Source organism: Semicossyphus pulcher, unplaced genomic scaffold (genome assembly GCF_022749685.1).
Source record: "Semicossyphus pulcher isolate SPU_LCO1_2020_fin unplaced genomic scaffold, fSemPul1.0.p SCAF_13, whole genome shotgun sequence".
NCBI lineage: Eukaryota > Metazoa > Chordata > Actinopteri > Labriformes > Labridae > Semicossyphus > Semicossyphus pulcher.
The window spans coordinates 9,637,418-9,657,663 of record NW_027211637.1 but is presented as its reverse complement, the minus strand read 5'-3'; the positions used below and the strand labels follow the sequence as shown (position 1 = coordinate 9,657,663).

Genomic DNA, 20,246 nt, shown 5'->3' with positions numbered 1-20,246 from the left:
TGAATAAAACAACAGCTCCTGTTTGCAAAAGGAGGATGATGTTTTTGAAACATTAATAAGTATGAAATAACACCACCAGTGTGAGGGCCCAACTGAATTAATTTTAAACACTGTTGTTGAAAATGAATTCCACACAAAACTCTGTAAAAGTGCAAATAGTTTAATAATTGAATAGTTTATATAACTGTGTCCTTCTGATTATTTCTATTAGTTGACAATTAAGTGATCTAACTTATGCTAAGACTGTAACTTCACCAGATCTGTAATCACGAAAGGATATCACTTATACTTCAGCAACGTATACAATATACAGTATGTGTGGTACATTTGAAACCGTCTATAAGGAGCTCAATCATGAAAACAGCACATTATATCCATTACTTGCTCAGTATTGTATTATATAGTTTAACTATAATATAAACTCCTATTCATTTTCAATCTTACTTTATCTTTACTTTCACTCGTCTCGCTGCTTTATATTTAAATCTCGAGGCTTTAATGTGTTCGTCACACTTCAGTTTTAATCATGACTCCTGTGATGTTGTTATTTGAGGGAAGTTGAGCAAACCCTGAAATATTTCTTTTGTGTTTATTTGTGTTTTAATGTTTCTTAGTATATTAACTATGATAAGTTAAAATTAGACAGCTGTTCATGAATTATTGGCATGCTGTTGGAACAAGAAAGACTTTTGCTGATTTTTTCCTGGCAAAGCTGACTGCAACCTTTAAAACTCAAAAATCCAGTGGCAGTGATTTTCAGGGGCGGGCCACAATACAGCAGCTGCAACAACATAGAAGCAGAGTCCAAACTGGCTTCAGGCAGCGCTCTGGGAAAAAGCAACACAGGAAGTGTGGCTACATGAGAAAATAAATGTGATATGCAGTTGGAGGATTAAAGTCCTGAAGACAAAGTGATATGAAAATGACAATCATGATTTCCCGCTCTGACTACATTCACATTAATGCTTTTTAAAAGGGCCCTCTAGAGGTTTCTGGTAAACATACAGAAGTTATGATTGTGTTCAGTGTTACTCACAAAAATGCATTGAGATCAAACTAAATTAGCCGTTACCGTAACCTGTTAGTGGAATAGTGTAACACCAATGGTAGAAACAAAGACTGAATAAGAGTTGGGCGTAGCCTCTAAGTCTGAAAAGTGATCCTCATGTGAAGGCGCTTTAAACCTTTTTTCATAAAAAGGCCTGCGGGAGACGACTCCAGTGGTTGTCAAAAGACTGTGCTTATTAGAGTATGACTCTTCTAGTCTCTCGGTTAAGACTATAAACTAATTAGGCAAATGTTAACTGCTACTTTCAAGTGTTGTACCATACAGCATGACTTTCATATTGTACATTATGGCCCAATTTTGGAAGCTACTGATCAAGTCTGATGTTTCTGCAGTTAGCAAACATTTTGTTCAAATCCTTTGTCATTCAGCCAAAATTTGCATCCAGTTTAACATAAATGTGAATTGCTAATGCACCTTGCTGACCAAGCTTGCTCTAGCATTCTGATGGCTAGCACATCACTCATCACCAGCTCCAACCTCTTGTCCAAATATGGTCATTTTGGCTCAGTAAAAACAACTTAACATTGGCTAAGATGCCAAACTTGAGGCTTCAAAACTGTAGTCCACAAACCAATGGGAAACATCTTGGTGGTTACTTCCATTTCTTTTATACAGTACATAGGTTGCTACGTATTGCATCAATCACATGGATGTTTGACCTCTCACGAACACACAAGGAAAACAAAACCCACGAGCTCCATAGCACTACAAGAGGTCAAAACCTTGACAGGTAACCTTTAAAATTCTGAGTTTTGCAATGTTCTTGTGTGATCAGATTCAACCAATCATGTGGCAGACTTTTCTCTGAGACAAAACGAGGCGATTAATACAACTTCTTAGAGCTGAATTGTTCAATCATTTCTGACATTGCTGCCTAAAGGTGGTAGTATCAAGAAAGACAATCTGGTGTACAATTAATTTGAAATAGAATTAATGTTATCATAACAAGTGAACACAAAATACGAAGTAGATGTTTAAATTTTACCTTTGGAAAGTAATACTTTTACAGTGAGCCTTTAACATGTTAAACAGATCTGCATGGGATCATTAAAGTGAAAGGTAACTTACTGTCTGGCCTGCCAGAGAGAGCCGTGTGTTCTCTCTGCCAGTGTGTGCTCAGCCATGAGACATGAAGTATCCGGAGGATTCCAGTCCTTGTTGGCTGCAAGAGGAAGCAGCAGCATTTAAGATGAGATGTTTTTCTTAATGTAAACATTCAGTATCTAAAACATTGTTTCACATTTTAATTAATAATCAGCTTTTTGAAAACAGCTGTTGAATGAAAACCTGCAGACTGTTAAACCATCCACACCTCCCCGTCATTACCTACTAATTTTCACAGTGTTTGTATGTGAAATGATTGAAGCACTCACCAGTATGCTCAGCTCTCCTCTCTGTTCCCCATTCTCTCTCTCTCCTTCCTCTCTCTCTTTTAGTAAAACAAAAGCAGGGGGAACTTCACAGGTTTTTCTGGTACGAGGCCTCGTCACTTTGTCATTTCACATTTACATAGTCCTGCAAGTACATCAAAACATTCAATCACTTTGTAATATTCTTTTTAATTTCCTGTCAGACGAGACAAAACATCCTCAATCAAAGTGGTTTATGCAAAAATGTATGTAACACAGTACAAAATGACATATTTTCAAAGCTGTCTTAACTCAGATTTTTTACATACAGTAGCTAGGATCGAGTCATAGGCCCAACAATAAATATATGTGGCTATGTACCACCTTGTCTTTTTGTTCTGGGATTTTGGGAGACGACTCTTAGTCTGGTCCTGCTTAAGGTTTCTGAAGGTTTTTCCTTGCCACTGTTGCTAAGTGCTTGCTAATGGTGAAGAAGAAGAGATCAACCTTGGTTGTGATTTGGTGCTATACAGATAACAATTGACGGAAACATTGGTGGCATTCAGAGCGGCTGTGGCTCAGAGGTAGAGGGTCATCTCTTATTCAGAAGGTTGATCCCCGACTGCTACAGTCAAATGTCGACATGTCCTTGGGCAAGACACTGAACACTAAATTGCTCCAGAAGGCATAGCCATCGATGTGTTACTGCACATGAATGGTTAGTATCTCTAATTGGAGATTGGCACTTTACATAGCAGCTTTAGCCATCAGTGTATAAATATGTGTGTGAAAGGGTGAATGTGACACGTAGTGTAAAAGCTCTTCGAATGGTCGGAAACACCATATAAGTACAGTCCATTTGCTATTTATTTACCATTGATTGGTGTCTTTAAGAAGTCCACTCAGGTAAATCAAGCAAGTAGCAGTTAAGTCCACAGCTCTGGTCATATTGTGTGTACAGTCCATGTACCATAGACTTGGCAGCCCTACATCACAACACTGTGTATTCAGCAGTGATAACCTGCTGTGTAAACACACATCTTGTTTGATACAGACAGTGCGTCATAGCTGAAACATTGTCATTGTCAGTGTTCAATTTTCACTCTGCACACGTAGAGCTGCCAGAAGAGCAAAAAATAACAAACACAGCCAGAGAAGACACCACACACTCAGACAGAAGCCTCTTTTCCTTTCTCAGTTTGAGCATCCTCGATTCCTCTGCTCGTTTCTAAGTGCCTCCAACTCCAGATTCAAGCGAAGGATGCAAGGAAGGGACACAAGGAGAGGAGTCAAGGGAACACGAATTTTAAACTAGACATATGTGCTTCAGAGCTGTCACTTTAAAGCGACAACAATGAATTTGACATGTGGCACAGCTACGTCATTTGTCCATTGTTTTGTTATAGGCTGCCATAGTATTTTCAATGATCTGGTGCATATAAGCATAACAGTATCCATGAGAACTTATATATATACTTTCACTTCAATTCACAGCACAGCACAATGTTCCACTGTCATTCATTATCTTTTATTTGCTAACACACACACACAGTTTCTATATTCCTGTGTCAGGCCTCTGATATAGGCCACAGGTGCTGAAAAGATTTTCACAAAGGATACACCTGTGTACCCTAACTCATAGCTCCTCTTCTAAGCCTCTTCTCTCCTCGCCTCCCTCTCCTTGGGATGCTTTCTAGGAATTGAGACATCCTACAAGATGTTGTGCCGAGATCGATTTCCAGGTTACAGGCAGGAGAACACAGGAGAGAGGAGACGAGGAGGTACAAAAAAAGAAAAGGAAAGACAAGATCCGATAGAGATACTGCCTTAGGAACACACTGCCTGATCTGAGTAAACCACTTTAAGCCGCTCACTCTCTGCTGCCTACAAGAGTCTACACACTACAAGCTGTATCTCTCTGTCAACATCCCAGTAGACCTTAAACCAGAAGCATCTCAGATATTTATTTTTATACGTAATGCTGAGATAAACTTGTTCACTTAAGAAAAGCTCTTTGTACAAGTTTTATTTAAAGAACAATGCACTTTCACTACACACAAGACACTGTGTGGAATTTATAATAATGAATGTAATCTGCAGCTCCAGGAGAACAAGACACTATTTTAAATTTTGTTCAACTACAAACTGCTCTTTCAAATAGCTAGAGGGAAGCTGTTTTGTATCGAAAAACCTCGGCTATAACCTTCAGCATAAATTACAGCTGCATTACAAAATAAATCAGGTTTCTATTCTGATTCCGTGCTGCTTCTTTTATAAAGTGTGTCTCACGTCTCTTTGGGAGACATTGAAGAGAATGAAAAGAAATCACGTACCTTAATATTAGCACCTCAGAAGAAAGAGGTGAACTTCTTGCCAAAACCGGTGATAGCTGGAGGAAAAAGGGGGAAAAAGAGATCATAAGGTTGTTAACACAGCGGGGTGTGAACTAAAGAGAACTAAAGAACTTATTTGAACTTATCCAATGATTTTTTGCACACCTTATCATAAGGTTGTTTTATTTTTTATCTTGCAATACATATCGTTGGTGTCATGGCCATGGCTGTGTCTCCCTGGTGTTTTCTCACCTTTTGTGTCTTTTGTGCGTGTGTGTATCATTCCTACTACTCCTCTGATCACATGGATCCTGATCATTTGCACAACTGTCTCTAATTGGCTCATCAAATATCAGTATATTACATACCTGGGCTTTTCTCCCACTCACCGCTGGATTATTGTTTCTACTACTGTTGTACCTCAGGCTTAAGTGTTTTGCATCTGATTATTTCAGAGCCTTATTCCTTTTGCTTGTTAACCCAGTGACCTATGCTTTTGTTTTTTGAGCCTCAGGATAATCTGTAGGCTTTCTGTCACTCCTGCTCTCCTGCATTTTACGACTCACTGTTCATGTTCCGCCTGCTCTTGACATATTCCCAGCACCTCTCCCTGCCCACTCAGTTAACCTGTAATAAACCTCTTAAATTCCATCGAGCCTCGCTGTGTCTGTGTGCTGTGTTTGGATCCTCTAACACAAAAACTTAATTGGGAGGATAAAGGCATGTCATTTTTTGTTTGTTGAGTATCATTGTTTACATTGCGTATGTTGTAATTCGTGATCTCTTTGAAGTTACCTTGCATCTCTCTGTAGTTGTTTCTGTACTGTAGTTGTTGTGTATCTTTATGTAGTTGTTTTGCATTTCTTTAAAGTTATTTGTTTATTTAGTCATTTTGCACCAAGCTTTGAACTAATTTTTGTCTCCTTATCATTTTGTGTCTCCTTTTAGTCATTATGCCCTCTTTGTAGTTGTTTTTCCTTCTTTTTGCAGTTGTTTACATTGAATCTTTTTCAATTTCTTTGTAATTGTTTTCTGTTTCTTGATAATTGTTTTACTGACTTTTTAACAGGATGACTTCAAACACAGGGCCAAAGGTCTCAAAGGGCCTCTGTACAAGGTAGGATTCAGTCACCATTCGATGAGTCATTATTCAGGGAAAACATAATGTAAAGTAACTGCTGCTTTTCTTCAACAATTATTAAACTATGAGCATGGTGCTGAACAAAAGTAATAGTTGATACCATTTTAACATAACTGATGTCTATATATACTTATACTATGGCTTGTTTTAAATGTGATGTTAAGTGATTTGTGTGTCGTACCTTCTCCCAGTTTGCCGGCCTGCTCAGCAGCTCCTCCTGGCAGGATCTTGGACAACATGCCGTCTCCCTCCATGCCAGGCTGACCTGCTGCTGCACTGCCAATACCTCCTGGTCTAGGAGCTGCCTTGGAGCCTGGGATGAAAGGCAGAGAGGAAGAGAGGATGACAGAAAGGGAAAGAAGAAAGGGAATGACAGGATAGAAGAATTCAGAGGACAAGACAGTCAGTATATGTACAGGGCCAATATTTGGTGGCATCTGCCACTGTACATATTTATGCTTTTGTATCTTTCCCTGCACTTTCCCAAAACAACTCAAAAATAAAACACAGGAGAACAAATTGTCATCCTTCAGTTGCAGTAGTTGACAATGTAATGGTGTTGGAAATTTATTTTATGCATTTACATTTCAAATTTTCTTCTCGGAAACGATTAATACTTATTTTTACACCTTTCCACATACCTGACTATAATAAACTGAATTACTTTATACCAAATAAAATCCCTGACTCACTTACTCTGTAGTGACTTAGCACACATGGTCTGATCTGCTGCCCTGAAATGAAACCTGCCATGTGCTTTCCACTGTAGGATTATCTGCAGATTAATCTCAGTTGAATTGAGACATTTCACACTGGTTACATAATACAGGCACAGTGAGAAGCAGCTGGTAAGACGTGGGAGTAGTGGGTGTCTCTGTATGTCTCTCAGTGTGTGTTTGTGTGTGTGTGTGTGAGGATTACACTGTACCTATGCCTGTAAGTGGGGGCTGGGCTGCTTTGTTGGCCATGACAGGCGCTGCCTTTGCTCCAATAGCTGTTGCTGGAGGTGTGTCGATCTTGGCCTTCAGAGAGAGAGAGATGGAAAGAAAGCGAACAGTGGTTAAATATATCCATAATATAGAAACATAGGATTCATCTCTCTTTACCAAAACCAAACCTGAAAGAAAGACAGAGAGGAAAAGATAGTACAGCAAGGCAAGACAGACAACATAAAAAGATGAAGGGACTAGCAGAGAAAGCTGCTCCCCTGTGGGGTTGTGTTGTGACAGCTGACTAAATGACATGAATTGATGAGTGACTGACTGATAAGTTGCAACGTTGTCAACACAGTCAACTGTCAATGTGAAGATCCCTGTTAAAAAAAGGTCAGTCATCTACCTCTGCTTGAAGGTCTATTGGGAATGTTATGGTAACAAAAGTGTATGAATGTGTATGTGAAAGAGTGAATGTGACATGTAGTGTAAACCTTCCAATTGGAGGACGACCCACTCCAGGCGTCCTCTAGGCTGTCAGGTGTGATGGAAACTGTAGTGCCATGTTCACCAAAAGCCACAGCGTTGCCATTGGTTGTATGTTATGTATCACATGTGAAGGTTGTAAATTCCTTGCTGTACTTTGAGACACTAAAAAGAGACAACTGGGCGGCTGTGGCTCAGTGGCTGAATCGGTTGTCTCTCATTCTGAAGGTTGGGGGTTCAATCCCTGATTGCTGCAGTACATGTTGAAGTGTCCTTGGGCGAGACACTGAACCCTGAATTACTACTGAAGGCATAGCCTTTGTTGAATGAATGGGAATATCTCCTTATTGGAGACTGGCACTTAGGCCTTTGCCATCAGTGTGTGAATGTGTGTGTGAAAGGGTGAATGTGTAATGTAAGTGCTTTAAGTGGTCGAAGACTAGAAAAGCGCTATATAAGTGCAGTCCATTTCCATTTAGCACCCACAAAAACAACAGCAACATCTAAACATTTTTATCCATTTTAACCTCATGGTTTTTCTAAATTGACTGGGTTTAGGATTTTTGATATCTGCTGAGTCATTGTGAGTAATTTGAAAGCTTTTGTACTGGGCAGTTTATTTCCAGCTCTGGCCTCAATGTTTAAGACTAATCTACAGAGGCTGCAGCTGCTCGTACTGAGAATAGCTTCAGGAGAGCTGCAGACCAGATCTCTTCTGGTATCAATCACTATAAAATGATTTTATCTGACCACAGGAATTATGGCTAGTTTGCTCAAGCGTGATATCTCTTATTTGTATGTTCTTACTTTGTGTCTTCTTCTTTCTGTAAGGCTTTTTTTTGTCGCTGCTGTTTAAAAGCACTCCATTAATTAACCTGACTTAACAGACACTGGACTGATGCCAAATAATCACATAATATTCTGTATTTGTTTCCCTCTAACTTCAATTCAGCAAAGCTGAGTTGATGCTTTATGAGGCATCATACAGTGAACAGAATTTCATTATTTACAGCCACTTAATCAATGCTTTTAATTACACAATGGACCTAACATAAAAGTGTAAGTGGATGAGTTTGCAGACTGAGTAATAATCATATGAAAAATACTATTTACAGTTTATGGCTTCCTGTCAGAGCTATTCCACAGCAGAGCTTTCAGAATAATTTCCTTGACACATTCCTGCATAATTTGATACTAGACCATATGAATTATTTTACTTGGCTTTCCTGCGGATAACACAACAATGCAGCAATAAGAAAACCATGAATGCATTTCATGAGCGACAGCAAATCATGAATAATTTGGGGATATTTATAGTGGTGACAGTGGCTTTGTGAATTTCATTGGCAACACATTCATATACCTACTGGAGACAGTATAAATTCAAAAAGAGAATCATTAAACTAGCATTATTATATTCAAATTTTTTCGACGCCAGTAGCTCATAGATTAACATGGATTTATGATTATGAAGCAAATGCAGGCTGGGATAGGTTTTGCAAGGGGACATTCTGAGTGACAATTTCTTGAGTGTCTAGCAGACAGTGAATCAGCTACATTCAGTTATCAGCTGCCTCTGTGTTAATCACAGTGTTAGATAAGGCCTGCCAACAGGCACACACCAGAATATAAATAAACCATCAAAACTGGGAGGAGACGGAGCAGCTCATATCTCTGAGAGGGACATGGCAGAATGGAGGGAAAGTGAGGTTGAAGACTGGCTGAAAACTAGATGAAGACGGAATGGTAAGCCATATGGTGTTTTTTGTTTATTATTACACCTCTTTATCAACACAACAGAAAATCTATTCATCTTGTTCCCTCTTCCTTTTTTCTGCTAGTCTTCCCTCTGTGTACTCACCATGGCGGGTGGTGTGGTTCCTGTTGGACCTGTTTGTCTGGCCTGCCCCATGGGTCCACCTGCTGGTCCCATCTGTCCAGGCTTTGCCTGGTTCTGCCCCATGCCCATGCCTTGTCCCTGAACTGGGGGCTGCTGCTGAGGGCCAGTAACTGCTGCAGCACCAGGCTGCCCTGGCCTGGCCGCTGATGTCTGGGCTTGTTGTTGGAGCTGGGTCCTCTGTCCTGGAGCTCCGTCTGTCGGGGCACCTGGACCGCCCTGTCGCCCTGAGCCCATAGGCCCGCCAGTGGGGCCCTGAGCACGGGAAGAGCTGCCAGACCTGGATGAGCCTGATGGAAAAAGTTGATATCCATTTTTAATAAAATGTTGGAGCTTATTGTTGCAAAACTTTCATAATGCTACAAGAACTAGAAGAAGGTAAAAAAAAACATTCACCTTTTATAGCATGAAATATAAAACAAGATTTTCTGAGTGATTGACAGAAGAAAGGATTCACTTGATAGAACAGTTATCATTACATCATCTTATGTGAATATTTCCAAAAGAGATCTTGTTGGAAAATGTAGTCAGTAAGGTCCAACGTATTCCAATTATTTCTGTTGCCCGAGTCTCTCTGCCCCTGAGACATTTCTGTTTTTCTGAAACTAAAATTACATTCTGCTGATATAGACTTCACAGTATTCATGTAACAGTAGGATTTTCTCATTATAATGACATCAGTTAGTTTTTTGTTACATTTATAAAATAGCATTTGAAATGTGGAGCAGAAATGAAACACAGGATGACATACTACAAACATCAAACCACCAATTAATTGAGTACATTGCTAAAACCACAGCAACAGCACTGCCCTGGGAGAAAACAATTCTGTCCAAAGTTATGCTTGATATAGTTCCCTGAGGGGACTGCTGATTGTAAAAGAGTATTGAACTCGGTCTGAACAACAGGGGATACTATATTTTTCTGCCTCACACCTAATAAGAATTTCAAAAGGATCTTATCCAAAGATTTAGATTTGGTGTCTACTTAACTTAAGAACGCTTAGTGGAGGTCTGTGACAAGAGGGGCAAAGAGATACATTGTGGTTTTGCTACTGTACATTCGGCATGGCACACAACCGGTAAGACAGCTGCAGTTAAACCCCACACCTTGATCAACTGTCAAGGTCAATTACCGAGGTCAATTGACCAGTCCCTAACCATCTTTTTTTTTATAATCGATTATTTCTAGATCCAGAGTCTCAGATAGTTTCGTCTTTTTGAACCTGTTAAGTCTACTTGTAATCATTCGTTTGGTTGGGCATGAAGTCATGGACATACAATTTGTTATAAATGGAGGCAATTTGGCCGAATTCTGAATAGGTACCAGGCTGCCTGTGGGGAAGAATCTAAATGAGGCCTCATGATGTTGCAATAATATAAATGAACATGCAGATTACTTTTGAATGTATTTTATTGCTTCCTCTACATATTACAAATGCACAAATGGCCTTATATCGTATTATATGTATAACATTACACCATTATCTCTAAGTGGTTAAATTGATGCCATGTCAAATAAGAAATGTGTCAATGAGACAAATTATCAAACAGTTAGCTTGATAACATCTTTTTCTACTCTGCAATATATTTGGAGATTGAATTCAGACAAAGGGCTATAAATATATTTCTAGGTTTAATCCAAAAGGCAACTGGACTCGGTTGAAGTATAAGGAGCCGGCATAAGCTATACATACAGCTTTAAATATAGCTGTTTCACTGTAAGTGCAAATGTAATGCTGACATAAAATGCTGTTCTATGATAAGTGTTGTGGCACCATGTGTGTACCTGGTGGTTGGCCTTGCATGTCCCCTGGCTGCTGGGTCTTGCTGCGTGAAGAGCGGTGTGGGTCCCCCTGTCTCGAGGAACGTTGTCCGTGGTGGTGTCCAGATGGATCCCTGGAGTAGTCTGTAGAATGGTAGGCTCCAGACCTTGAGTCACCACGCCTTCCTGTAGAGGAAGATCGTCCTGAAGGGTCATGGCGCATTGATGGGTCTTTGGGGTGCCCCTTAGATGACCTTGAGGACCTTGGCTCATCTGAGTGACGTGATGAGGACGAATGTCGGCTTGAGCTGCCATGGTGTCTGTGGTCTCGGGATGAAGAGTGTCGCCCTCCGTGGCCGTACTCATCCTGGGGCCACAGGTCCTCCTCAGGAGGCTCGTCGTAATCATGGTAGGTGTGTTTGACAGCATGTCGGCTCCTCCCAGTTGAATGACTGCTGCCGTAGTGTCGAGAACTGGAGCGTGGCTTCTCAAACCAGTCAGTTTCTTCTTGACCCAGGTGGTAGGCTTTGGAAACCGAAAGCAGATCACAGTCAATCTCCATGTCGTTTGGAGACAGCGGCATGCAGGCTGAGAGAAGGAGGCAGGAAGAAGAAGACCAACCACATGCAAAAGAAAAGAGAAGGAAGGAGAAGACACAGAAAGAAAGGCAGAAAATAGAAATAAAAGTTGTACATCCATGCAGAATACACTTCACATCACCTTCACACATTACAAGACAGTATATAAAGACTAAAACAACACTGCAAAACTGTCATTTTTGGCAGCTATTTTTGTGCAAATGTTTCAACTTTAAATTTAGAGTTTTAGTGTCATGGAAAGAAATGTTTACTGCACAAACATTTAAACAACTGCCTTGAAAGAGTCTTTACATTTTCTTCATTTATAATCTTGATGCAATGAAGGTGGGTTTGTTTTTGCAGTGAGACAATAATACTGGCTCTTTTTGAAAGATAAGGTTAAATAATAGAACTGATTATGCAGGGACAGTTTTGCATTGTAGACAAAGAATTTATGAACCGAAACACATGTAAACAAAACCTCAATGCCAAATACATAATTCAAGATAAAATCCTGTAAAGAAAAACAATGCCTCTGTGTCGTGCAAAGAAGACCTTTGAAGTGAATCAGACTGTAGCGAACGAAGAAAACGACCACGCCGAAGAACCATGCGAATATTGGACAGACAGACGACTGGACGAACAGGCGGAAGGACGAACAGGCAGGCAGACAGACAGACAGCAGTCCACTGATAAGAGAGCTCCAAGTGACTCTCAGGAAGAAGAAAACATCAGCATGCAACGACTATCTTTTTTCTCTTTTTTTTCTTTCTCTTTTTCTTTGCTAAACCTAGCCTCTGGGTGGGTGGGGGACGTTTAGATAAACGGTGGGGGCAGTAGTAGGTAGTGAGACTGTGTGGGCATTCAGCTCCCACAATTACCTTCACTGTCTGACACAGCGCAATGATAATCGTCTATAATGTATGTATCATCCGATTTGTAGACATGGGTCCGGGGAAGGTCCCGTATGTGGTCTTGCACATCTGGTAGCGAGTGGCTGGAACCATACTGGCCATAATAGTAATGATATCTACTGCTGCGACTGTCATATGGGTCGGGTCCTAAGCTTGATGATCGCCCAGAACCCATAAACCTCCCCAGGGGACTGAGTGGGCTCTCCTCTTCAGAGTACTGGCGTGTTGGCTGGCGTCCCCGGCTGTAGCCAGATCCGTAGGAGCGGTCGTCTCTTTCATAGGATCGGCTGCGATACCCAGAATAGTCCCTGGCCGAGATCTTGTCCATGCCATAGCCAGTGGAACGGGAGCGGCCGGTGGAAGTATAATAAATCCGATCGTCCTCCTCCATCATTGAACCGTAGTGTCGACTACCATGAGTGGTGCCACTGCTGACGTCATAAGCACTCCTCTTAAAGCCGTAATCCTCTATCAGCTGGCGCCCTCGAATGTGAGAGGGGTAAGCCCCACCTGCTGCTGAGGAATAGGAGGCCAGGTCTGCCTCCACATCCCGAGCCTCCTCAATGGGCGAAAACTTAGAGATTTTTTGCTCCATACTCCCCAGTTTTCTGTGCTTGCTGCGCTTGGAAGACATTACAGCAGGAGCCAGGAGGCTTCTGGAGGACGACGAAGGTTTCTGTACCCCGGAGCGGATGCTGCCATGTTTGTAGTCGTAGTCATAGTAATAGGGGGATCCCCCACCCATGCTAGAGCTCACGCTGCTGCTGCTGCCCCCTAGAGGTCCGTGCCTGTAGCTGCTCTTACCCCTGCCATGGTGGTCGTACAGGTCTTCCTGCATCGCTGCTTCTTCTTCTGGTGCCCTGCCGTACGAGGAGCTGCCAGTTCCCCCACGCGTCGTGCTGCCAATGGTGCTGCTGTGGCCATGGATGTCGCCGGGATAACGCCCACTGCCGCCATGATGCATCATGTCCCCTGTCATCGTGCCCAGCCCGTCTTTTGCCGTAAGCTCACTTACATCATCAATCATCATGTAGTTCCTTGGGATGTTTTGTTCTAAGCCAGGAGCCCCATACATTCCATCTGCAGTGCTGTAGGTAGAGGGACTGTCTACAGAGTGCCCATAGGCATTGGAAACTGTAGAAGTGTATTGTCCATAAGAGCTTGCTGTGGTGGTAGTGTAGCCATAAGTATTAGCAGTGGTTGTGGTGTACTGGCCATATGAACTAGCTGAGGTTGAAGTATACTGGCCATAAGTGCTCGGCGGCATGGTGGAGTACCCACCGTAGCTGCTGGACACTGGTGCTGAGCCATAGGGCCCATAGGAACTGGCCATGGTTGTAGATCCAGCGTACTGACCATAGGAAGGGGCGCTACTAGAATAGTTAGCGTCCTGGGCTGTTGTAGTGACAACAACTGTTGGGTTACTGATCGTCTCATAGTTGGTGGGCATCTTGTGCTCCAGGTCAGCTAGTGAAGTCTGCCTTGGTCTTCCTGGATGGACTGTCAGAATGTCAGCTTGGGGCTGCCCAGGGTATGGGGTGGTCTGGCTGGGGTAGGAGGACACAGCACTGGGATAGGGTGAGCTGTGGGTGGGGTATGGGGGCTGACCTGGTGGTGCAGGCCCAAAACCTGTATGGCCTGGCTGAGGCTGAGGTGCAGCTGGTATCCCAAGGTCTGTCTGGGGGTATGGGGGTTGAGTCTGGGGGTAGGTGTGAGAAGGGTAGGAAGTTTGAGACTGGTAAGAAGGTCCTGGAGGAGGGACATGGCTCTGGAGGGGCGTGGGCTGTGGCAGTGCCTGTGACTGAGACACTGTTGGATAGGGTGGCTGGTTGAATGTCGAGGACTGATAAGGCAGACCTGACTGCTGAGTTGGTGCTGCCGGTTGGCTCTGGGGGTACTGACAGGAAAGGAAGGAAGAGGTGGGTGGATACTGGGCTGCTGTGTTGAGATCGCTGGTAAACTGGCTGAGAGGAGCGGTGCTTGGCCTTGTTGACAGCAGGCCGTTTGTCTCATGGGATGCAGCTGCAGCTGCTAAACGTAAGTTATTCAACTCACTATCAGACATGTAGTCCCTAGTGTCCCCCATACACCTCAGGTAGGCAATATCCCTCCTCTCCCTCTCCTTGACCAGCGTCTCTTTCCTTTGATGGATTCCCAGCTCTAGGTATCTCAGTTTAGCATCAATCTCTTTCTCTTCCTCCTCAAGTTCAGCTTGTTGCTTTCTCAGCTTGGTAGACTCTTGCTCCACGGCCTTTAGCTCATGGGTAAGGTCTTTGAGGAGGCTGGCTTTTGCAGCGAGGCCAGACCTGGAGCTGGGCTTGAGGCTGGGCACGGAGGGCAGGTAGACCTGTTGAAGGGTAGGCGTCATCATGGGCAGGTGAGCTGCTGTGGTAGTTTCGTCAGGAGGAGGGCTGGGCAGGGTTCTCTTGACCTTACGGAGAAGTGAGCTCTGCTGTAGGGCGGCCAGCTGGAGAAAGATAGAGAGGGAGGGATGGGAGAGCAGGAGAATATGGGGAGGCAAAGACCCATGGAAAGAAAGGGATCGGAGAGGTAAAAGGTGTGGAGAGCGATCAATGGAACAAGTTAAATGGAGGGGATGGAAGACATTGGAAAACAAATGCAAATGTGAGATGGACAGGGACATGGGATAGCAAGAGACAATGGCAGATGAATCAAAAAGGAGACAAGATTAAAAAAAGATGAAAGATGAAGAATAAAATTTGGAATTATAATGCGAAACAGAAACAATGAAAGGTAAAAATAAGAGTAGAGAGTAGTGAGTAGGGGTAAGGAGAGATGTAGATAACAGGTAATAGGAAGAGAAAATAAAATTGAAATGAAATAAGAATGGGATACAAAGGGGTTGAAAAGAAAGGAGACAAGGTAGAGAAAGATAATAAAGAGGCATCATAGTGAGAAAGTTGAAGGAGGTGAGAGGACAGTTGATGTTGACAACAGTTAAACAGAACATGAGGAGGAGAAGGGAGGAAAACTCAAATAGAGAAAGAGGTCAACAAACATAAGAAACAAGAAGAGGACGCAACAAGGATATACAAGGGAGACAAAGGTGACATAAAGACACACAGACAAGGACAACAGGAAACAAGAATGGAACTTGTATTAGAGGACATGGAAAACATTTACATTAGTGGCAACTGTGTTGCATTATTTTATGTATCAATGTACTGCATCTAAAGCCCAGTTCAGACCAAAGATTTTGAAAGAGGTGAAAAAGTTTTAGAACTTTAGAGAGAAAAGTAGTAGCAGTGTGAACTGGGCTGTCTTGACTCGCTGGCTGATGGTGTCACCTGCAACACAGCTTGTTAAGTTGACAGTATCTGACTTTGAAACATAAAGCATGTCTCCTGTTTTACAACCATTTATCTCATTCCGGAGTCAGTTAATCAAGTCAGATACAAACACTAACTGAAATGGCATCAAAATTGGAAAAAGGGGATAAACTCATCAAAATGGATGGGGAACCGCTTTGTCTGTATGAACCAAGAATTTAAGGTATAATTGGTCGGATTTGTTGGTAGCTGTTTTTTCATCCCTGACTCAACAAGCAAAAAACAGCTATGGCAAAGCAAGCTAGGAGTTCATGAGGAAAGTAGAGAATCAGAGAAACAAAACTATTTTTCTAATTGTTTCTCCGTGGTAAATAAACAAGCTCAACATCCAACATGACTGAAGGTAGTGGATTTTGTTCGAATGCAGCATAAGTGCAACCTTCATCATGCATGTCTGGCGTCTATGCTCTTCATATGTATGTTTAGCTCAACTTTGCCCTCAGTCAAACAGACACCCTGACCTGCAGCTCTGTGCTGTAGGCCACAACCACAACACAGACAGAAAGCAGACACCCTCTCCTCTTGATGGATTGATGTAAACAGGCTGGTTAAAAATGCTGTTAATAGCAAATTGCAAGTAGTCACAAGTTTCAACTCGTCATGATTGTTTGGTCTGAACTGGCCTTTATGCAAACATATTATATCATTTTGAAACTTCACTGGGTGGTAGCTTCCAGAATTTTGAGATTGCAGTGCTTTTGTTCAAAATGTTAGGCAAAGTAAGTCTTTAAGATATAACCATAGATATAACTATCCATGGTTATGATCTTTCTGAAGGCCTCATGCTTTTTCCAAATCTTTATTGTAAGATTTTAAATTTCAAATCTTCAGACCAAACCTAGTGTACCGCGTGATTCAAGAACTCAGAACTTACCTAACCCTAATTTTATCTGTATAATCTGTATGTAAAATTTGGAAATAAGGAAGTACTATGTCTGTGTGGGCTCCCTATTCTATAGTCAAAGCAAGCCAAGCACTTGTATCTTGTTCAAATGAGTCATTTTTTTTCTTTAGCTAATCACTATCATGAATCAACAGAGTGATTAGGTTAATCTATTATGCCGTAACTTTACTTCTCCTACCAAACATGTTAATAGCATTCTAATCAGACCTATACATTACAAAGTTAATGTTCATTACGGCATTCACATATTAACTGTTACTCAATATTGATGAGGGAAGGTGGACTATTGTAATGGAAATAAATATAAAAAATGTTTAAGTCATTTCCCAGGAATTTTTCAAAGCAGTAAGCTTTGATTCATTTATCTTGCCATTACCAGAGGGCAACTGGCATTTTAAAAGGTACAATGCAACAGCAATGATGTGATAACTTCTGAATAATTGGAAAGCACTTATTAGTCAGGTACCTCAAATGTAATACATGTTATTTAACTTAGAGCAGCACTCGAGGCTTTGATAAACTTTACTAATAAAACATATCAAGCATATTGGACATAAACTGCTACAGTACAATGGAGTAATGGTGTTTAACCTCTCCATTACTCAACATGAGGCAACAGAGTTTTTGATAAACCTTTTAAATTCCTAAAAAAAAAAAAGTTTTATCACTTAAGGTCCAGTTAATGTTTTTCCATTTTTTTTTTTACCTGGAAGTTCCCCATTGACAAGATTTTGCATACATATATTTTTTCTCTCTGTAGCCATTGATATGATCTTCATTAATTAGGCTTAGGAAATGGAGCTTTTCAAATATGTTTAATGTGTAAGCAGTTTATTTCCTGCCATGTACCCTGTAATAAGAGCTGTACTTCTATGTACTATGCTGTATTATCATACAAAAAGCTAATTTTATAGGCAGATATCTTCACTACCTACCTAGTTTAGGAATTAAATTGAGTTAGTTTGTGTGTCACTTGTTTCCAGCTTCCTGTTGTTTTTCTGTTCCTGCACTGATTTCTATAATAAAGGCCCAGAACACTTAATTAATGTAACAGTATATTCCACTTGTTTTTCTTTTTTATGGCAGTTATCGGAGTAGGTGTCACTTGTTAAACATTGGGGGAAGGGGTGGAATAAAAAAAGGCATTATGCCCTAAAGGACATTGAAACAATACAATGGGGATATCTGAAAAATTCACAACAAAGGGAATTAGTCATCAGAGCATTTGTATAAAGCATTCATGTCACTCACATAATAGGAAACAGGTGCAAAGAGGAACAAAAGATGTGGTTTGAATAGAACAAAGAGGTTTAATAGATCCTATTCAGTATCAAGGCTTCTGGTTGGTTTTGACTCCATTGAACAACATAAAAGTGCTTAACGATAGCAAATTAATTAACAAGAACTTGTACTGGGACCCTGTGTTAGGAAGTAAAAATCTAATTAACTAATTATTATTTTTTCTGATTGGTTAATCAATTGTGCATTGTTTTATTGAATGGGTTACTGCAGGAGACCCTGAAGATAAATGACCTCTCGTGGACTGAGGCATTAGACAACATTAATCACATTACCATAAAGATAGGGAAAGAAAGTAAAATGTCCAATGTGATTGGTACTTTGATGGATGTTAATTCTGTCCAAACCAAAATGTCTTTAATATAGACAGCTGGGATAACTCTTTTCCTTTTTTACCTGAAAACCTTATTTCAGACATAATCCATAACAGTTTGGATTTCAATCATTTACAAGGTATTTCTTGGTCTACACATTTATTTATTTTTTTAGATATGAGCACTGATTTGGAACCAAGCATTTTGGCCTTTGATGTGAAGCTGTACTGCACATCCACTGATGTACTTTAGTCTTTTGTTACAATTACAGTTCATCATCTTTAAAGGAAGTTTTTCCTTGCTGTTGCCAAGTGTTGCTAAGCACTGCTCATGGTGGATTCATGTTGGGCCTCTCTCTAAATAATATAGAAAAGAGTACGGTCTAGACCTGTATTTTTTGTATAGTGTCTCGAGATAACTTTGGTTATGATCTGGTGCTATATAAATAAAAATTGATTGATTGATTGATTTATGTTTAAAATAGCCATCCAGCTAAATTACTGCAGTGACTGAATAATCGTGGTTATTGCTGGTTGGCACATCGAAGAGATGTTTTTGGAAAACATCCTGCTTGGGTGCTTAAGTGATTTTTAACTGAACTTGGGGGTAAATTTTTCTGAGATTCATTACATGATATTTCACAGCTGCTTATCTGTCAGAGTTGATAATAAACAAAAATACACTCTGCTCCAACTTGATTACAACATGTATCATGTTGTCTTTATTTATCTAGACTATGCCCTGAATCGATTTTAATTGCTTCAGACTCTGATATTCTACATATCTCTCAATGTGTGCAAATGCATGTGGCAGCATAGTTTGAGTGACTTTACCTGGCTCTGGAGCGCTTGCTGTTGATAGAGGGACAGCCTGGCCTTAGTGTGCTCATCTGTTGTGGGGCTGAGGGGCTTGGGGTCTGACATGGACCTTTGGGTGCTCTTGATGGGTCGGGGCACGGAAGGGTGTCGCTGCGGAGACTCAGCTGTATAGGACTTCTGCTGAGGTGTGACATGGGCCTTGTTCAGCCTCTCACTGGACAGAGAATTTTCCAGGAGGCGGTGAGGGGACACCGGAGAGACAGGAGAGTAGAGGACTTGCGGGGATTTAGGGGTGGTCTGCTGCTGCCGAATGATGCTGGAGATGGACTCGTTGTGGAGGTGGTTGTGAGGCTGGTAGTTAATGTCGAGCGGGTCAGGACGGCGTCGCTCAAACTTGGCTGCATTTGCTGCGATGTGCTGCTGCTGGCGTTGCTGGGTCAGAAGGTCAGAACCGGATTGTTGTGTTCCGCTACTGGTAGAGGAAGAATATGGACTGACTGTGGTTGGTATACTGAGCTGAGGGGCTACAATAACCTGTGACTGGGCTTCAGGGTCAGTTTGGCAAGCTAGAGACTGTCCTTTTTGGGTCCGCTCAGGACCAGAGATGTAGTGCACAATCTCTACTTTGTTTGGGTCTGGTAATGTCACATGGATTGCGGGGGAAACCCTTCCTAGGTGCTCCACTTCTGTCTGGCAAGACATTTCCCTGATGGTCTGGATGGCGATACTGGAGGATACCATCTTAGGACCGTCAGTTTTGGTATCAGTAGCTCCTGTGGTGGTGGTGGTGCTGATGTTAGCTGCACTGGACTCAGAGTGTCGTGAGAAACGGGAACGTCTACGGCGAACTGGCTGCCCTGTCTCAGCCTTGTCCTCATCATCATCTGTCTGGACAGAGCAGTCAACACTGCGACCACGCCTTCTGGTGCGATGACGCATCATGTACCTGGTGGTGAATAAAGAGAGTAAGAAATCAATAAGGAAAGAAACAAACATACAGGGCACCAGCAAAAGAATACTTTTATACCACATCATCCTACACCCACATACGTCTATCTGTTGACCAGGTCACTTCATCCACCAACATACACACTTCTC

General features: G+C 41.7%; 1 protein-coding gene across 1 annotated transcript in view; it reads right to left on the bottom strand.

The window, feature by feature from the left end:
- bsna (bassoon presynaptic cytomatrix protein a) overlaps positions 1–20,246 on the bottom strand; it is a 124,336-nt gene that overhangs the window by 11,732 nt on the left and 92,358 nt on the right. Inside the window, exons 7-15 of the mRNA XM_069660300.1 lie at positions 19,164–20,094; positions 12,431–14,930; positions 10,996–11,496; positions 9,172–9,497; positions 6,821–6,914; positions 6,074–6,205; positions 4,752–4,807; positions 2,443–2,584; positions 2,138–2,231 (exon numbers count right to left, since the gene is read on the bottom strand). Coding sequence (XP_069516401.1) covers positions 4,767–4,807; positions 6,074–6,205; positions 6,821–6,914; positions 9,172–9,497; positions 10,996–11,496; positions 12,431–14,930; positions 19,164–20,094 — 4,525 coding nt within the window. The 3' untranslated portion in view covers positions 2,138–2,231; positions 2,443–2,584; positions 4,752–4,766. The remainder of the gene's footprint in view (positions 1–2,137; positions 2,232–2,442; positions 2,585–4,751; positions 4,808–6,073; positions 6,206–6,820; positions 6,915–9,171; positions 9,498–10,995; positions 11,497–12,430; positions 14,931–19,163; positions 20,095–20,246) is intronic.